The sequence below is a fragment of the Vipera berus genome, assembly GCF_964194415.1.
Source record: "Vipera berus genome assembly, chromosome: 2".
Lineage (NCBI taxonomy): Eukaryota > Metazoa > Chordata > Lepidosauria > Squamata > Viperidae > Vipera > Vipera berus.
This window is the reverse complement of record NC_138203.1, coordinates 3,141,828-3,158,601: the sequence shown is the minus strand read 5'-3', so window position 1 is coordinate 3,158,601 and position 16,774 is coordinate 3,141,828. Positions and strand designations below refer to the sequence as shown.

The following is a 16,774-nucleotide window of genomic DNA, read 5'->3' as shown; positions in this document are numbered from 1 at the left end:
AAGCCAGATTCACTTAACAGCCCTGTTACTAACTTAACAGCTGCAGGGTTTAACTTAACAATTGTGACAAGAAAGGTCATACAACGGGGCAAAACTCACTTCACGACTGCCTTGCTTAGCACTGAAAATGGTGGGCTGGGCTGCGGCCATAACTCAAAGACTTCTTGTATATTCTTTTCTCAGGGACACACACAACATACAAAAAATGGCTGCGGGACTTGGGGGTGGGTAGGCAACCTTGGCTCTTTTATGACTCGTGGACTTCAACTCCCAAAATTCCTGAGCCAGCATGGGGCAACTATGGCCCCCTCGTGACCTGTGGACTTCAACTCCCAGAATTCCTGAGGCAGCATGGCTCAGCTTGGAAACCTCTCCCTCAGTGTGGCTAGCTCAGGAATTCTGGGAGTTGAAGTCCACGAGTCATAAAAGGGCCAAGGTTGCCTACCCCTGCGCTAGTCTAGAATAGAATAGAATAGAATAGAATAGAATAGAATAGAATAGAATAGAATAGAATAGAATAGAATAGAATAGAATAGAATAGAATAGAATAGAATAGAATAGAATAATGGGATGGAATAGAATAGAATAGAACAGAATAGAACAGAACAGAACAGAACAGAACAGAACAGAACAGAACAGAACAGAACAGAACAGAACAGAACAGAACAGAACAGAATAGAATAGAATAGAATAGAATAGAATAGAATAGAATATATGGAATGGAATGGAATGGAATGGAATGGAATAGAATAGAATAGAATAGAATAGAATAGAATAGAATAGAATAGAATAGAATAGAATAGAATAGAATAGAATAGAATAGGAATAGAATAGAATAGAATAGAATAGAATAGAATAGAATAGAATAGAATACAGTAGAATAGAATAGAGCTGGAAGGGGCCTTGGAGGTCTTGTAGTCCAGCCCCCCACTCAAGCAGGAGAACCTATACCATTTCTGACAAGCCTCTTCTTAAAAACCTCCAGCGAATCCATGTCACCTCCCTCATTGAGTCTCGGCCTAGCTTTAAAACAAGAAGTGGGTGGCTGATTCATTCTATGGCTTTTCTGCTCAGCCCCACATGATGACTTTTTCCTTTAAACTCACTGGACCAGCCAACCCCTCTCATCTTTTTCCAGAGGAAGAAAAAGTCCCTCTGCTTCTGTTCTGCAGAGAGTGGGGGGAGGGGGGGAGAAAATGCTGATGGAGTCTTGAGTGGATCCAACCGATCCAGTTAGGAAAGAAGATTGCAGGGAGAATGGCTCATAAGATGGAAAGCCACCCGTTTTTTCTCGCGTGCTTGCTTTGCCTCTTTGACAAAGGTAAGTTTGCATGGGCAACATGTCTTGATGTGGGACGTGGCAGGCATGATAGCAACTCTTCCGATATCTCAGGGGCTGCCCCAAAAAAGAGGGAGTCAAGCTATTCTCCAAAGCACCTGAAGGCAGGAGAAGAAGCAACGGATGGAAACTGATCAAAGAGAGAAGCAACCTGGAACTAAGGAGGAATTTCATGACAGTGAGGACAATTCACCAGTGGAACTTCCTGCCTCCAGAAGCTGTGAATGCTCCAACGTTGGAAGTTCTTAAGAAGAGACTGGACAGCCCTTTGTCTGAAATGATATAGGGTTTCCTACCTGAGCAGGGGGTTGGACTAGATGACCTCCAAGATCCCTTCCAGCTCTATTCTATTCTATTCTATTCTATTCTATTCTATTCTATTCTATTCTATTCTATTCTATTCTATTCTATTCTATTCTATTCTAATTTCATAATTTGTTATTCTATTCTATTCTATTCTATTCTATTCTATTCTATTCTATTCTATTCTATTCTAATTAACCAGTGGAACCACCTGCCTCCAGAAGCTGTGAATGCTCCAACACTGGAAGTTTTTAAGAAGAGACTGGACAGCCATTTGCCTTAAATGGTATAGGGTTTCCTGCCTGAGCAGGGGGTTGGACTAGATGACCTCCAAGGTCCCTTCCAACTCAGTTAATCTGTTCTCCTGAGCAGAGACTTTCCAAGGATGCAAAAAAAAAAAAGAGAAAGAGAAAGAATTGTGTGTCTTAGCTTGAAATGTACCGAACTGGCTAATCTGTCTGAGACAGATACCAAATGACCTTCAAGGCTGCTGGTTCTTGAGTTTCTCTGGGTTAAGATTTACAAGAGATTCAACAAAGTGTCTTACACTTGACCTTGCCAATAGAGAAGAGCATTTGTAGCTCAGGGTTGAACTGTGGGGTCCCAGGTGCTCCCAGCTTGGTGGCTTTCTTGCAGACGTTCCATTATCCAACTAGGAGAATGAAAAGAAGAAATAGGGGAGACATGATAGCAGTGTCCCAGTATCTGAGGGGCAGCCACAAGGAAAAGGGGGTCAAATTATTCTCCAAAGCACCAGAGGGCAGGACAAGAAACAATGGTTGGAAACTGGTCAAGGAGAGAAGCAACCTGGAATTAAGGAGAAACTTCCTGACAGTGAGGACAATTAATCAGTGGAACAGCCTGCCACCAGAAATCGTGGGTGCTCCATTGCTGGAGGTTTTTAAGAAGAGGCTATACAGTCACTTGTATGAGATGGTATAGGTTCTCCTGCTTGAGCAGGGGGCTGGACTAGAAGACCTCCAGGGTCCCTTCCAGCTCTATTCTATTCTATTTTGTCCTGTTCTGTTCTGTTCTATTCTTTTCTGTTCTGTTCTGTTCTAGTTTTATGAAGAGAAGGACTAGGGGTGACATGATAGCAGTCTTCCAGTATCTCAGGGGTTGCCACAAAGAAGAGGCAGTCAAGCTGTTCTCCAAAGCACCTGAAAGGACTCCACAATTTCCCTTTCAACTGCAAACATTTTACTCCAAAGAAGGAGAGGTTTGAACCATTTTCCTGCCAAGTATTTCCATCTCATCCTTTCCCCACCCCCCACCCCCTCCAGTTAACTTAAATCTTTTCCGTGTTCTGGATTGGTAGATCCAGATCTGCAACTGATTGTGACCCATTCTACTTGCAGAAAGGGAAGCGGCTCCATGTAAGGCACAAAAAAGCATTGGGGTTCATTCCGAACTCAAAGTAACCAAAGCTTTGTAAATGGAACAGGGAAATTCACCCATTGCAGGGTGCTACACTGATCATTGCTCAAAATGCTGAATTGGAAGCAGGATTCCCTAAATTGGAAAATCTGGAACATTATAGGCGGCAAATATATTTAACAAATAAATAAATAAATAAATGATATTGACACATACATAACATTCACATCTTGCAAGCACTAGGATCTGCTGATTCTACCTTCAATACAGAAAGTATACTGCAAATATCATTTTTCTTTGAAGGCAAAAAATTTTTAAAAAATCAAATATAGCAACTTCCTTTTCATTTTAAGAGGGTACAGACAGATGTAAATCCTTATCCGGGTTCTTCGGAGGAAAATCGGGATGAAAATAGGATAGGATAGGATAGGATAGGATAGGATAGGATAGGATAGGATAGGATAGGATAGGATAGGATAGGATAGAAAATATGGAATATGGAATAGAATAGAATAGAATAGAATAGAATAGAATAGAATAGAATAGAATAGAATAGAATAGAATAGAATAGAATAGAATAGAATAGAATAGAATAGAATAGAATAGAATAGAATAGAATAGAATAGAATAGAATAGAATCAGAGTTGGAAGGGACCTTGGAGGTCATCTAGTCCAACCCCCTGCTCAGGCAGGAAATCCTGTACCATTTCAGATAAATGCTTGTCCAGTGTCTTCTTCACAAATTTCCAGTGTTGGAGCATTCACAGCTTCAGGGGGCAAGATGGGGACTCTGATGCCAATTAATTCAAGACAAACTTTAACCGAGGAGGCTGTCATTTAATTCAGGGCAGGGAGGGAGGGAGGGAGGGAGGGAGGGGGAGAGAGAGAGAGAGAGAGAGAGAGAGAGAGAGAGAGAGAGAGAGAGAGAGAGAGAGAGACTAATAGACAGGCAGACAGAGGAATTCTGAGAGTTGAAGTCCACAAGACCAAAAGTTGCCAAGCTTGTCCACCCTTGCTTTCGTCCATTTATCACAATGTCACAGTAGATCTGATGTTTCTCTCAGCATTGTCTTCTGAACTTCTTCTTTAAAAAAAAAAACAAATGACTAGAAATTCCACTGACCCCCTAGACCAGGGGTCTTCAAACTTGGCCCTTTTATGACTGGTGGATTTCAACACCCAGAATTCCTCAGTCGGCCATTTTGATGAAACCGCAGGCTTGGATCCAGACCAGGGGTCTTCCAACCTGGCCCTTTCATGTCTGGTGGACTTCCACTCCCAGAATTCTTCAGTCAGCCATTTTAATGAAACCATGATCCAGGCCAGGGGTCTTCAAACTTGGCCCTTTTATAAATGGTGCACCTCAACTCCCAGAATTCTTCAGTCGGCCATTTTAATGAAACCATGATCCAGGCCAGGGGTCTTCAAACTTGGCCCTTTTATGAATGGTGGACCTCAACTCCCAGAATTCCTCAGTCGGCCATTTTGATGAAACCGCAGGCCTGGCTGAGGGATTCTGGGAGTTGAAGTCCACCAGTCATAAAAGGGCCCAGTTTGAAGACTCCTGCCCTGGTCATTTAAGCAGAGGCACGCATGCATGACGTACCCAATGTACAATGTTCTTTTTGGTGAAGGAAGCCCCCTCACCACTTCTCCTTTTCCCGGGCAGGTCTCTCTTCCAAAGGATGGTCCATGCACGTCCCCTCGGAGGTGGTGGGCGAGGTCGGCAAGTCCGTGGCCCTGCCCTGCACGTTCACGCACCCCCACAAGATGTACGACAAGGCCCTGACCGCCATTTGGCGCGTGAGGGAGCCTTTCGACGGCTCGGTGGTCTTCAAGTGTGTCACCCAAAGTTCCAGCGACCTCTGCAGGGTCACGGTGGGCTTGAAGAGCCGGTACAAACTGCTGGGCAACCCGAGACAGAACAATCTCTCACTCCAAATTGAGAATCTCAACTGGACCGACACCAACCGATACTTCTGCCGGGTTGAATTCTCCGGGGATCTCCATGACAAGTACGAAAGCCGGACGGGGATCCATCTCCGTCTCATAGGTGAAAAGATGGGGAATGCATTGAGGAGGGTCTCTGCCAGGGGAGCTTGGGAGAGGCGACAGGGAAGCCCAGCCCTCAGCGAGGATCCCCAAGACCCCACTGATCCTTCGTGCAATTGCTGCGTATTCCTGTTCGCGGGTTGTGCAGCCCTGGGAAGATGGACGTTGCTGCCCTAAGGCCTCAGGGTTGACGTGTTGCCTTGAACGAGGCTGGATAGTCATGGTGGAGTCCTTGGTGCTCTCTGAGCTGGGTTGTTTTCGTGCAGACGTTTCATTACCCAACTAGGAAACATCCTCAGTGCTGGAAGAGAGAGGTGTTTATGGAGAGGAGGAGGAGGAGGAGGAGGAGGAGGAGGAGGAGGAGGAGGAGGAGGAGAATGAATGACGACTGTGGGGTCCTTGGTGCTCTCTGAGCTTGGTAGTTTTCTCGCAGACGTTTCATTACCCAACTAGGAAACATCTTCAGTGCTGGAAGAGAGTGGTGTTTATGGAGAAGAGGAGGAGGAGGAGGAGGAGGAGGAGGAGGAGGAGGAGGAGGAGGAGGAGGAGGAGGAGGAGGAGGAGGAGGAGAATGAATGACGAATGTGGGGTCCTTGGTGCTCTCTGAGCTTGGTAGTTTTCTTGCAGACGTTTCATTACCCAACTAGGAAACATCTTCAGTGCTGGAAGAGAGTGGTGTTTATGGAGAAGAGGAGGAGGAGGAGGAGGAGGAGGAGAGGGAGGGGGAGGGGGAGGGGGAGGAGGAGGAGGAGGAGGAGGAGGAGGAGGAGGAGGAGGAGGAGGAGAATGAATGACAACTGTGGGGTCCTTGGTGCTCTCTGAGCTTGATTGTTTTCTTGCAGACTTTTCAGCACTGGTCAACCCTGATGATACCTGCTTGGGCAATGAAACATCTGCAAGAAAACCAGCAAGCTCAAAGAGCACCAAGGACCCCACAGTTGTCCTCCTCCTCCTCCTCCTCCTCCTCCATCATTCCACAAACCCTACTCCCTTCTAGCACTGATGATACCTAGTTTGGGTCATGAAACGTCTGCAAGAAGACCACCAAGCTCAGAGAGCACCAAGGACCCCTCACATCAACCCTGATCTACAAATATTCTCTTTAATGGGGTGAATTTCCACCACACACCGCCCCCCCCCCCGAGCAATGGGGCCAGAGCCCAGTTTGCATATAAGCTCTTGAAGGCATTTTGACCAAGTTCACATCTAATGCTAAAGTGGCTGCTCTACTTGTGGCATAGCTGGACATATGCTTATAATATTTTAGATTCCATATTTCATGTTTTGTATTTTTATCTCTTGTCTTTTTTATTGAAATGTGATGTGGATGTGCCTGACGATAAATAACAATAAGGTAGCATGGTGTATTGTATGAATCCAGCTCTTTATAACATATCCAACAACGTAAAGCAAAGCAAGCCATGATTTACAGCATTCCATTTTGCTTTAATCAATCAATCAATCATTTAAAACAAGCTGCAGCTTGGTACAATGCCTGAACTTCAAAAATAGGACCAAGAATGTCCAGAAGCCACAAATTTAGCCTATATTCAAACTAATTTTAAAAGCTATAAAGTCAGTGGTGGGATTCAGCCAAGTTCGCACCACTTCGGCAGAACCGGTAGCTAATTTTTTTGTTGCCCAGGCCCAGAATGGACTTCCGGAAGCTGCATCCACACAGAGAACCGGTTGTTCACCTATTGGAATCCCACCACTGTATAAAGTAGTTTGTAGTAGGTTCCCCCAGGCTGGCTGGGGAATTCTGGGAGTTGAAGTCCACATTAACCAGTGGAACCACCTGCCTCCAGAAGCGGTGAATGCTCCAATGCTGGACGTTTTTAAGAAGAGCCTGGACAGCCATTGGTCTGAAATGGTCTAGGGTTTCCTGCCTGAGCAGGGGGTTGGACTAGATGACCTTAACATTTTCAAAGGATCTTTGTACAGATCTCACAAGCGTGAGTGGAAATTGCTGGTTTTCTTTTTTGAGAGGCACAAAACACAACACCCACACCCCTAACTTCTCTAATGTTTCCTTTCTTTTGGCAAGGTGCAAATGATTTAAAGTTCTATTCTATTCTATTCTATTCTATTCTATTCTATTCTATTCTATTCTATTCTATTCTATTCTATTCTATTCTATTCTATTCTATTCTCCAATATTTATTCTATTCCATATTCCAAAATCTATTCTATTCTATTCTATTCTATTCTATTCTATTCTATTCTATTCTATTCTATTCTATTCTATTCTATTCTATTCTATTCTATTCTACTCCACTCCATATTTTCTATTCTATTCTATTCTATTCTATTCTATTCTATTCCATTCCATTCCATTCCATTCCATTCCATTCCATATTTTCTATTCTATTCTATTTTATTCCTGTTCTATTCTATTCTATTCTATTCTATTCTATTCTATTCTATTCTATTCTATTCTATTCTATTCTATTCTATTCCTATTCTATTCTATTCTATTCTATTCTATTCTATTCTATTCTATTCTATTCTATTCTATTCTATTCTATTCTATTCTATTCTATTCTAATTAACCAGTGGAACAACAAGCCATTTGTCTGAAATGGTATAGGGTTTCCTGCCTGAGCAGAGGGTTGGACTAGATGACCTCCAAGCTCCCTTCCAACATTACTACTAGTACTACTACTACCATTATTATTATTATTATTATTATTATTATTATTATTATTATTATTATTATTATTATTATTATTATTATTATTATTATTATTATTATCTTAAAGTTGCCAAGGGAAGGACTATGTTACAAATGATAACATCCTGAGTAATAAGTTATGGTTTCTATTTTTTTTTTTTGTATGTTCTGCAGCTGCCCCCAGGATTACAAATATATCTGTCCAGGCTGGGCAGGATCGTGACTTCCATGCCCTGTGCACGGCTGAAGGTGAACCAGTGCCCACCCTGATGTGGGCTGGTCCCCTGTCTGGAAATGCCACCTCCGTGTCCCGCACAGGTCACCAGATCACCAAGGAGCTTCAGCACCTCTCTCACGACGGGAAGTACACCTGCGTGGCCACCAACAGCCACGGCCGAGCAGAAGCAAGCGTCTACTTCTATAGGTTCAAAGCCGGAAATGCTTCCTGGATCATGATTCTCTTGTTCACAGCTTTGGGGATCAAGCTGGTGGCCCTGCTGGTGATCTTAGGGATCGGGGCCTTTTGCAAGGGAGGTAGGTACCCCTCTTTTAAATTCCAGTGACATTTGCGTGGGTCAAGGGAGGACAGGCTTGGCTTGAAGTTCAAGCCACCAGTTCCTGACTTAGTTGGGATTGATTCAATAAACTGTGGCACAGTGGCTCCTTGTTTAGCAACCACTTCATTTTGTGAACATTCACAAAGACGATGGCAATTTAAAAAAATATATATATTTTCCAACCAACGCACCAAATTCAGTGGTGGGATTCAGCCGATTCGCACCACTTCGGCAGAACCGGTAGCTAATTTTTTGTTGGCCAGGCCCAGAATGGACTTCCGGAAGCGGCATCAAACACAGAGAACCGGTGGTTCACCTATTTGAATCCCACCACTGACCAAATTCCACGTGCCTGGTAACTAACGCCACCAGAGCGAAAGGATTAAAGTCTTGTTAGCTTTAGGCAGCAGCCAGGTCAGAGCTGAGCTTGTTAATTTGCTATGAGAAGCCATGTGCTGTGAAGAAGAGTAGATCAGGAAGAGATTGCTAGTTTAAGCAACCTCTCCAGCTTGCGAGGGGGGAAGAGGGAGAAAAAAAATCAGGTCAGGCACGGGATGCTGTAAGGGAGAATTTTATCCGAATCCGAAGGCAACAATCAGTGATCTTTGCAGCATCTCTCTCTCTCCCTTTCCCTCTCCTCTCTCATCTATCTATCTATATCTATACACATCTATCATATCTATCTATCTATACGCCTGTATCTCTCTATCTCTATCATCTCTCTCTCTCTCTATTCTCTCTCATCTCTCATCTCTCTATCATCCCTATCCGTCTTTCCACCCACCCATCCATTTATCTATTTATTATCTATGTCATGTTTATCTATTAGTCTCTCTCTCTGCATTATCCATCTATCTATCTATCATCTATCTATCTATCTATCTATCTATCTATCTATCTATCTATCTACCTACCTACCTACCTACCTACCTATCTATCTATCTATCTATCTATCTATCTATCTATCTATCTATCTATCTATCTATCTATCTATCCCCTCTATCCTATCTCTCTCTCCTCTCTCCTCTCTCCTCTTATCTATCTATCTATATCTATCTATCTATCTATCTATCTATCTATCTATCTATCTATCTATCTATCTATCTATCTATACGCTTATATCTATCTCTATCTATTCTCTCTCATCTCTCATCTCTCATCTCTCTATCATCCCTATCCATCCTTCCACCCACCCACCCATCATCTATTTATCTATTTATTATCTATCTATGTCATATTTATCTATTAGTCTCTCTCTCTGCATTCTCTCTCTGCATTCTCTCTCTTTCTCTCTCTCTCTCTCATATTCATTTGGCAATTATTATGTTGTTGGAATGGAATGACATCATTAAACAAGGAGTGGTTGTGGTTGTATAACGATCTAGTTGGCATGTTGCATGAATCCAGAGAGAATACAGGTAGTCCTCAGTTTACAATTTAGTGACAATTTGAAGTTACAATGGCCCTAAAACCAAGTGACTCATGACTGGTTCTCCCAGTGACAACAGCCACAGCATTCCCACCACCGTCATGTGATCCAAACTCAGCTGCTTGGCATCCAGGGCATATGTGCAAAGGTGGCACCATCCCAAGATGGTGTGATCCTCATTCGCAACTTTCCCAGCCAGCTTCCGACAAGCCAAGTGAATGGGGGAAAGCCAGATTCGCTTAACAACCGTGTGATTTGCTTAACAACGCAGTGATTCACTTAATGGTGGTAAAAAAAGGTCATAAAATGGGGCACAACTCACCGAACCACCTTGATTAGCCATGGAAATTCTGGTCCTAACTGTAATCGTAAATCATGGGTTATCGGTACTGTCAATAAAATGTAGCATGATTAGCTTTAGATACAGCATTTCAGACACGTTGCTGTCCAGTCTCTTCGTAAAAACCTCCAGTGTTGGAGCATTCACAACTTCTGGAGGCAAGGAGTTCCCCTGGTTAATTGTTCTCACTGTCAGGAAATTTCTCTTTAATTCCAGGTTGCTTCTCTCCTCGGTTAGTTTCCATCCGTTGCTTCTTGTCCTGCCTTCTGGTGTTTTGAATAGACTAGAATAACAGAGTTGGAAGGGACCTTGTAGGTCATCTAGTCCCTCCCAAGCAGGAGACCCTAAGCCACAATCTGGGTTTGTTTGGCTTAGTGCAGGGGTCCCCAACCTTTCCTTACCTTTCCTTTCCTTCTTCATCCATTTACTCCATTCCCCATCCATTTACTTCTTTTCCTTTCCTTTCCTTCCCTTCCCTTCCCTTCCCCATCCATTTACTTCCTTTCCTTTCCTTTCCTTTCCTTCCCTTCCCCATCCATTTACTTCCTTTCCTTTCCTTTCCTTCCCTTCCCTTCCCTTCCCCATCCATTTACTTCCTTTCCTTTCCTTTCCTTTCCTTCCCTTCCCTTCCCCATCCATTTACTTCCTTTCCTTTCCTTTCCTTTCCTTTCCTTTCCTTTCCTTCCCTTCCCTTCCCTTCCCCATCCATTTACTTCCTTTCCTTTCCTTTCCTTTCCTTTCCTTTCCTTTCCTTTCCTTTCCCTTCCCTTCCCCATCCATTTACTTCCTTCCCTTCCCTTCCCTTCCCTTCAGTGACCCACTACTGGACCTTGACCTATTTGCAACCAGGCTGGCGCACGTATGCACACACGGCCCAACTCACACAAACAGTGGGTGCCAGCACTCGCAGCCCCACTCACGTGAGCGGTGGTTACGCGTGTGCCCGTGCCTGCCCCTCACACAAAACCATTTTCTCTTCCCCCTCCACACACACACCACCACCACCACCCCCGTGATGGGCCACCAACCCGGAAAGATGGGGGAATGCTGGCTCAGTGCATTGTGTAAACACCCTTGTGATTTACGAACCGTGGTTTAGCTACACGACCAAAGACCTCTGCGATCCCATTCTCACAGGCAGTTGCAATTTACCCAACACGTTAAGCTTGGTAAATTGCAACCTTTTCTCTTTCCTAGCATGGTGTTTTTGTGTGAACGCAACCTGCAGTATTTGGTTGGTTGGGAATTCAGTGCATTTTGCAAAGCCGGCTTAAGCGTGTTGGGTGAAGACAATCAATAGATGGCTATTTCCATGATGTGATGGAGATATTGAGATGGTAAATGCGGAGATTCATCCACAATGGCAAATGATCAGAGAACTAGCTAGCACAGCTGTGCACCCTCTAACCCAGGGGTCTTCCAACTTGGCCCTTTTATGACTTGTGGACTTCAAGTCCCAGAATTCCTCAGCCAGGCACGTGTGCCTGGCTGAGGAATTCTGGGACTTGAAGTCCACAAGTCATAAAAGGGCCAAGTTGGAAGACCTCTGCTCTAACCAATAATGTCCTCCCACCTGGACTGAAGGAGGATTGTCTTCTATGCTCAAGTAGAGGCGTCCCGTTTTGAGCTTCAAAAGGTCTCAGCCAAGCCCAGATGTTTCAACCTTACTTCAGAACTTAAATCATCAAGATCTTTCAAGGAAGAGAACTAGCCTATCGGAGAAGAGGCCCAACTAGAGCCCTTGTGCAAATTCCTAATTTTTTTTAAGTGAGAAGAACTTTTAAATGATGTTGTCCTGAAGCCTATGAACTTCCGTTGGCAACTTGACGTAGATGCAATAAGTCAAAGGTTTTCTATCTAACTCAAGAGCGTCCAACGTTGGCAACTTTTAAGTCTGCTGAACTTCAACTCCCAGAATTCCCCAGCCGACCATAATGGCTGAGGAATTCTGGGAGTTGAAGTCCACATGTCTTAAAGTTGCCAAGGTTACACTCCTGATCTCATTTATCAAGATCCTGGACCATTTCAACCTTTTGCTCTTGAGCACCTAAGGGATAACCTAGCAAGAAATACATGAATATTTTCCATTAGTTTTCTTACCTTTTGCATTACAGATAACTTTATGGTTCCAACCAGCTTTTCACGGTAAGAGTCTCTTGAGTCTCGTTGGATATAAGTGGATTTCTAGAAATTATGTATCTCGTGGTAAGATTCCCAAAACTAGAAGGAAAAAGGGTTAGGGTTTGCTTTGTAGAATTTCCAATTGGAGAGAGCTGATATTTCAACTACAGCCCACAGCTAGACCTTAAAAAATGGTTAGCCAGCTGCTTTGGTCTCCTATCGTATGATCGTATGAAATTGGTCCATCTGATTCTTCAAATGAGGCCAAGGTCTATTTAAAAAGTGTAGACCAAACCTCCTAATTCATGCTTAGCTCAAAACTAACCAATGAACTCTGTAGGTTAACAAAGTAAAACGATTTATCAGAAGGTGGTAGAACAGCCAATTCAAAATTAGGCTCCAGCAGAACAGCTCCACCCGTTCAGGAAAAAGAAGGAATTCTCTTCTAGAAGAGGGGTGTCCAAGCTTGACAACTTTAAAAGCTGTGGACTTCAACTCCCAGAATCCCCCATCCAGTATGAATTCCGGGGAGGTGAAGTTCACAGGCCAAAGTTCGGCACCAGGGTCGAACATCCCTGTTCCAGAAGATCAGATCATGGCTGTTCTTGAAAGACATTCTTCACTGCAAATCTACTACTGTCTGTGAGCATCCATGTAGTATCCTGTTAGCACCGTCCTACCATTGTGAGATGTATTATTTATGGCTTGGGGTTGACGTGTCCTTGATGGATCTCGACAGACCCAAAAAAAAACCCAACAATGGAAAATCAGTTCTGGAGTTGTCCGAGGAGACAGGAGCAAAATATCCCAAAGAGGAGACTAATTTCTATTTTCTTCTCGGGGGAAAAAAGCAACTCGTGGCTTTCTGCAGGGTTACTAATGAAATCCATTCCTTCAGGAAGTAGAAAGGTCAGCGTAACTGAGGCAGCTCACTTGGGAAACAGTGAATCACGGTTCCTTCTTAGAAGAGCACAAGAACGGAGAGCAGAAATTTGAGGTGTCTCAGATATTCATCTTCGGCTTGGTCCCAGCCCTCCAGAGAGAGCGGCAGCTGTGATTTTGTGTTCATAATTGTCTGTGTTAATTTTACAATTTAATAGTATCACGTGGTCTCCCCTAGCGAGGAGCTGGAAGCTTACGTACCAGAGGAGGAATTTTACCCGCACTAGATAATGGGTGAAGGGTTTATAGCAGGGGTCTTCAAACTTGGCCCTTTTCTGACTTGCGGACTTCAACTCCCAGAATTACTCAGCCAGTATGCCTGGCTGAGGAATTCTGGGAGTTGAAGTCCGCAAGTCAGAAAAGGGCCAAGTTTGAAGACTCCTGACATAATGTGAGGGGAAAACAATGCTAACTCAGAAAGAGCTAAACCGATGTTTCTCAACCTCGGCCATTTTAAGAGGTGTGGACTTCAACTCCCAGAATTCCCCAGCCAGCTATACCTTGTCCCCAACCTGCTCTTCTACCTTGTGGCATCAAATAATGTAGGGGTCCTCAAACTTGGCCCTTTTATGACTGGTGGACTTCAACTCCCAGCATTCCTCAGCCGGCGGGCCTGGCTGAGGAATTCTGGGTGTTGAAGTCCACCAGTCATAAAAGGGCCAAGTTTGAAGACTCCTGATTTATAATCTCTCTAGATCAGGGCTGAGGAACCATGGACCTTTTATGACTGCTGGACTTCAACTCCCAGAATTCCCAGCATCGTTGGCTCAGGAATTCTGGGAGTTGAAGTCCACAAGTCATAAAAGGGCCACGGTTCCCCATCCCTGCTCTAGATGTTGGCTAACGACGGTTTCTATGATCCACGGAGATGTTGTGAGGGATTCACAATTTAGAGAGCTTCGTGCCGGAGGTATTTATAAACTCTGCCTAAAGGTGTCTGCTGTATCTAGCGAGCATCCCAGAGGGTTAGCAGCAGCTGCTGTTACACACAAGCGATGCACCATGTCTGGGAACAAATCAGATCAGGGGATTTGAAAGGACGAGAGAACAGAATATTTAGGCTAGCGTGAGAATAATGCCTCCCGTTGTGAAAGAGAATATTTGTAGCTCAGGGTTGAAACGAAAGGTCCGTGGCGCCCTCCGAGCTTGGCTGTTTCTGAACCCAACTAAGTAACATCATCAGTGCTAGGAGGGACTGGTGCTTGCTCTCTCTTTACACACAAATGACTTTCCCTGTCAGAGCCAGGAACCACCAAGACCATCTTCCACCAACACTGACAGGGCAAGTCACCAAAATATAAATCAAGAGCTAACTCCATTCCCTACCAGCCCTGCTGGTGGTCCACCTCCTCTTCCTCCTCTCCTCCCCCTCCCCTTTTCCCTTCTTACTCCTTCCTCCTCCTCCTCCACACAATCCCCACTCCCTTCTACCACTGATGATGCTACCACGTTAGGTCATGAAACGTCTGCAAGAAGACAACCAAATTCAGAGAGCACCAAGGACCCCACGGTCCTCCTCCTCCTCCTCCTCCTCCCCCTCCTCCTCCTCCTCCTCCTCTCCACAAATCCCACTCTCTTCTAGCACTGATGATGTCACCTACTTGGGTCATGAAATGTCTGCAAGAAAACAACCAAGCTCAGAGAGCACCAAGGACCCAAAGAATATTTCATACACTCCTCCTCCTCCTACTCCTCCTCCTCCTCCACATAACCCCCACTTCCTTCTAGCAGTGATGAGGTTCCCTAGTTGGGTCATGAAATGTCTGCAAGAAAACAACCCAGCTCAGAGAGCACCAAGGACCCCATGGTGGTCCTCCTCCTCCTCCTCCTCCTCCTCCACATAACCCCCACTCTCTTCTAGCAGTGATGATGTTACCTAATTGGGTCATGAAATGTCTGCAAGAAAACAACCCAGCTCAGAGAACATCAAGGAGCCCACAATTCAATCTTGAGCTAGATATTCTATTACCCTGGAAATATATTAAGCTTATCTTACACATATGCTGCTAACATGGATGCTTTCCTTCACAGACCAGCGAGGCAAGAATCTCCATATGAAAACTTCAATCGGAGAATCAACTCCATAAGTCAAAGTCTGTCTCCAGAATCTAGAGTCACACACACTTATTAAAGATCCAATCTTTGGCTCAATCTTTGACAAGACCTCTGTGGTTTTAAAACCCGCAATTGCTGAACGTGAATGGCAATAATAGAATTACTGGTGATTTCTATGGCAGAGAACGTACAGTAGATATAATAATATAATATAATATGTAATATCTAATATGTAAAATAATAATAACAATAACAACAACAACAACAACAACAACAATAATAATAATAATAATAATAATAATAATAATAATAATAATAATAATAATAATATACTACAAGGAGGAGAAATTGAAAAGTGGCTAACAACAGGGAAAACCTACCTAATAATGAAAAATCCAGCAAAAGGGGCAACTACAGGCCAATTACCTGCTTACCAACAACTGGAAGGGACCTTGGAGGTCATCTAGTCCAACCCCCTGCTATGGCAGGAAACTCTATACCATTTCAGACAAATGGCTGTCCAGTTTCTTCTTAAAAACCTCCAGTGTTGGAGCATTCACCGCTTCTGGAGGCAGGTGGTTCCACTGGTTAATTAGAATAGAATAGAATAGAATAGAATAGAATAGAATAGAATAGAATAGAATAGAATAGAATAGAATAGAATAGAATAGAATAGAATAGAATAGAATAGAATAGAATAGAATAGAATAGAATAGAATATGGAATGGAATGGAATAATAGAATAGAATCTGGAAGGGACCTTGGAGGTCTTCTAGTCCAACCCCCTGCTCAGGCAGGAAACCCTATACCCTTTCAGACAAATGGCTGTCCAGTCTCTTCTTGAGAACTTCCAGTCTTGGAGCATTCACAACTCCTGGATGTGCAGTATCTGGAGATACTGTAGATCCAATTTTGGATTTGACATCACTTCTGAATGCGTTCTGGATGGGGATGACGAAACATGCAAGTCAGCACCACTGTAGCTCGCCAGCTTCACTTTTCCTGGGTTTCTATTCAAGGTATTTGAACGTTGTAAGGTTCCGAGTTACAGGCAGTCCTCAACTTATAACAGTTCATTTAGTGAATGTTCCGTTGCCACCGCACTGGAAAAAAATGACTTAGGACTGTTTTTCACACTTATGGCGAGTCGGCTGCGACAAGCTGGCCGTCAGTAAGTTGTGCTATTCCAACACCCAGCACGTTATCTGCATTTCCTCCGCTGGCTCTTGGCGGTATTGCAAATTACTCTGGTATAACGGTTAACAAGCTGACCTTTGGCCGGGGTGAAACTGGGTGACTTTGGGCCGGTCCTTCTCACAAAGGGTTGTTACCACAGGGAAAAATCACACACTCTCACCTTGCTGTGTACATCACTCTGACCTCTCAGTGGAAAACGGAGACCAATGCAGAAAATAGTAAGTACCCGAAAGTGGGGGGGGGGGGGTTTGCAGGTAACTAACTTATCTGAAAAGGGACGTGGAGGCTCAGCGGGTTAGGATGCTGAGCTTGTCGATCAGAAGGTTGGCAGTTTGGCGGGTTGAATCCCGAGTGCCACGTAACAGAGTGAGCGCCTGTTACGCGTCCC

General features: G+C 44.1%; 1 protein-coding gene across 1 annotated transcript; it reads left to right on the top strand.

Annotated features, from left to right (window-relative positions):
- Positions 1-1,257: 1,257 nt before the first annotated feature.
- SIGLEC15 (sialic acid binding Ig like lectin 15) lies at positions 1,258-15,265 on the top strand (the record flags this gene model as incomplete). The annotated part of the gene is made up of 4 exons (XM_081316318.1): positions 1,258-1,321; positions 4,689-5,072; positions 7,920-8,283; positions 15,166-15,265. 4 exons carry the CDS (start codon positions 1,258-1,260, stop codon positions 15,263-15,265), a joined length of 912 nt encoding a protein of 303 aa, XP_081172444.1.
- Positions 15,266-16,774: the final 1,509 nt, after the last annotated feature.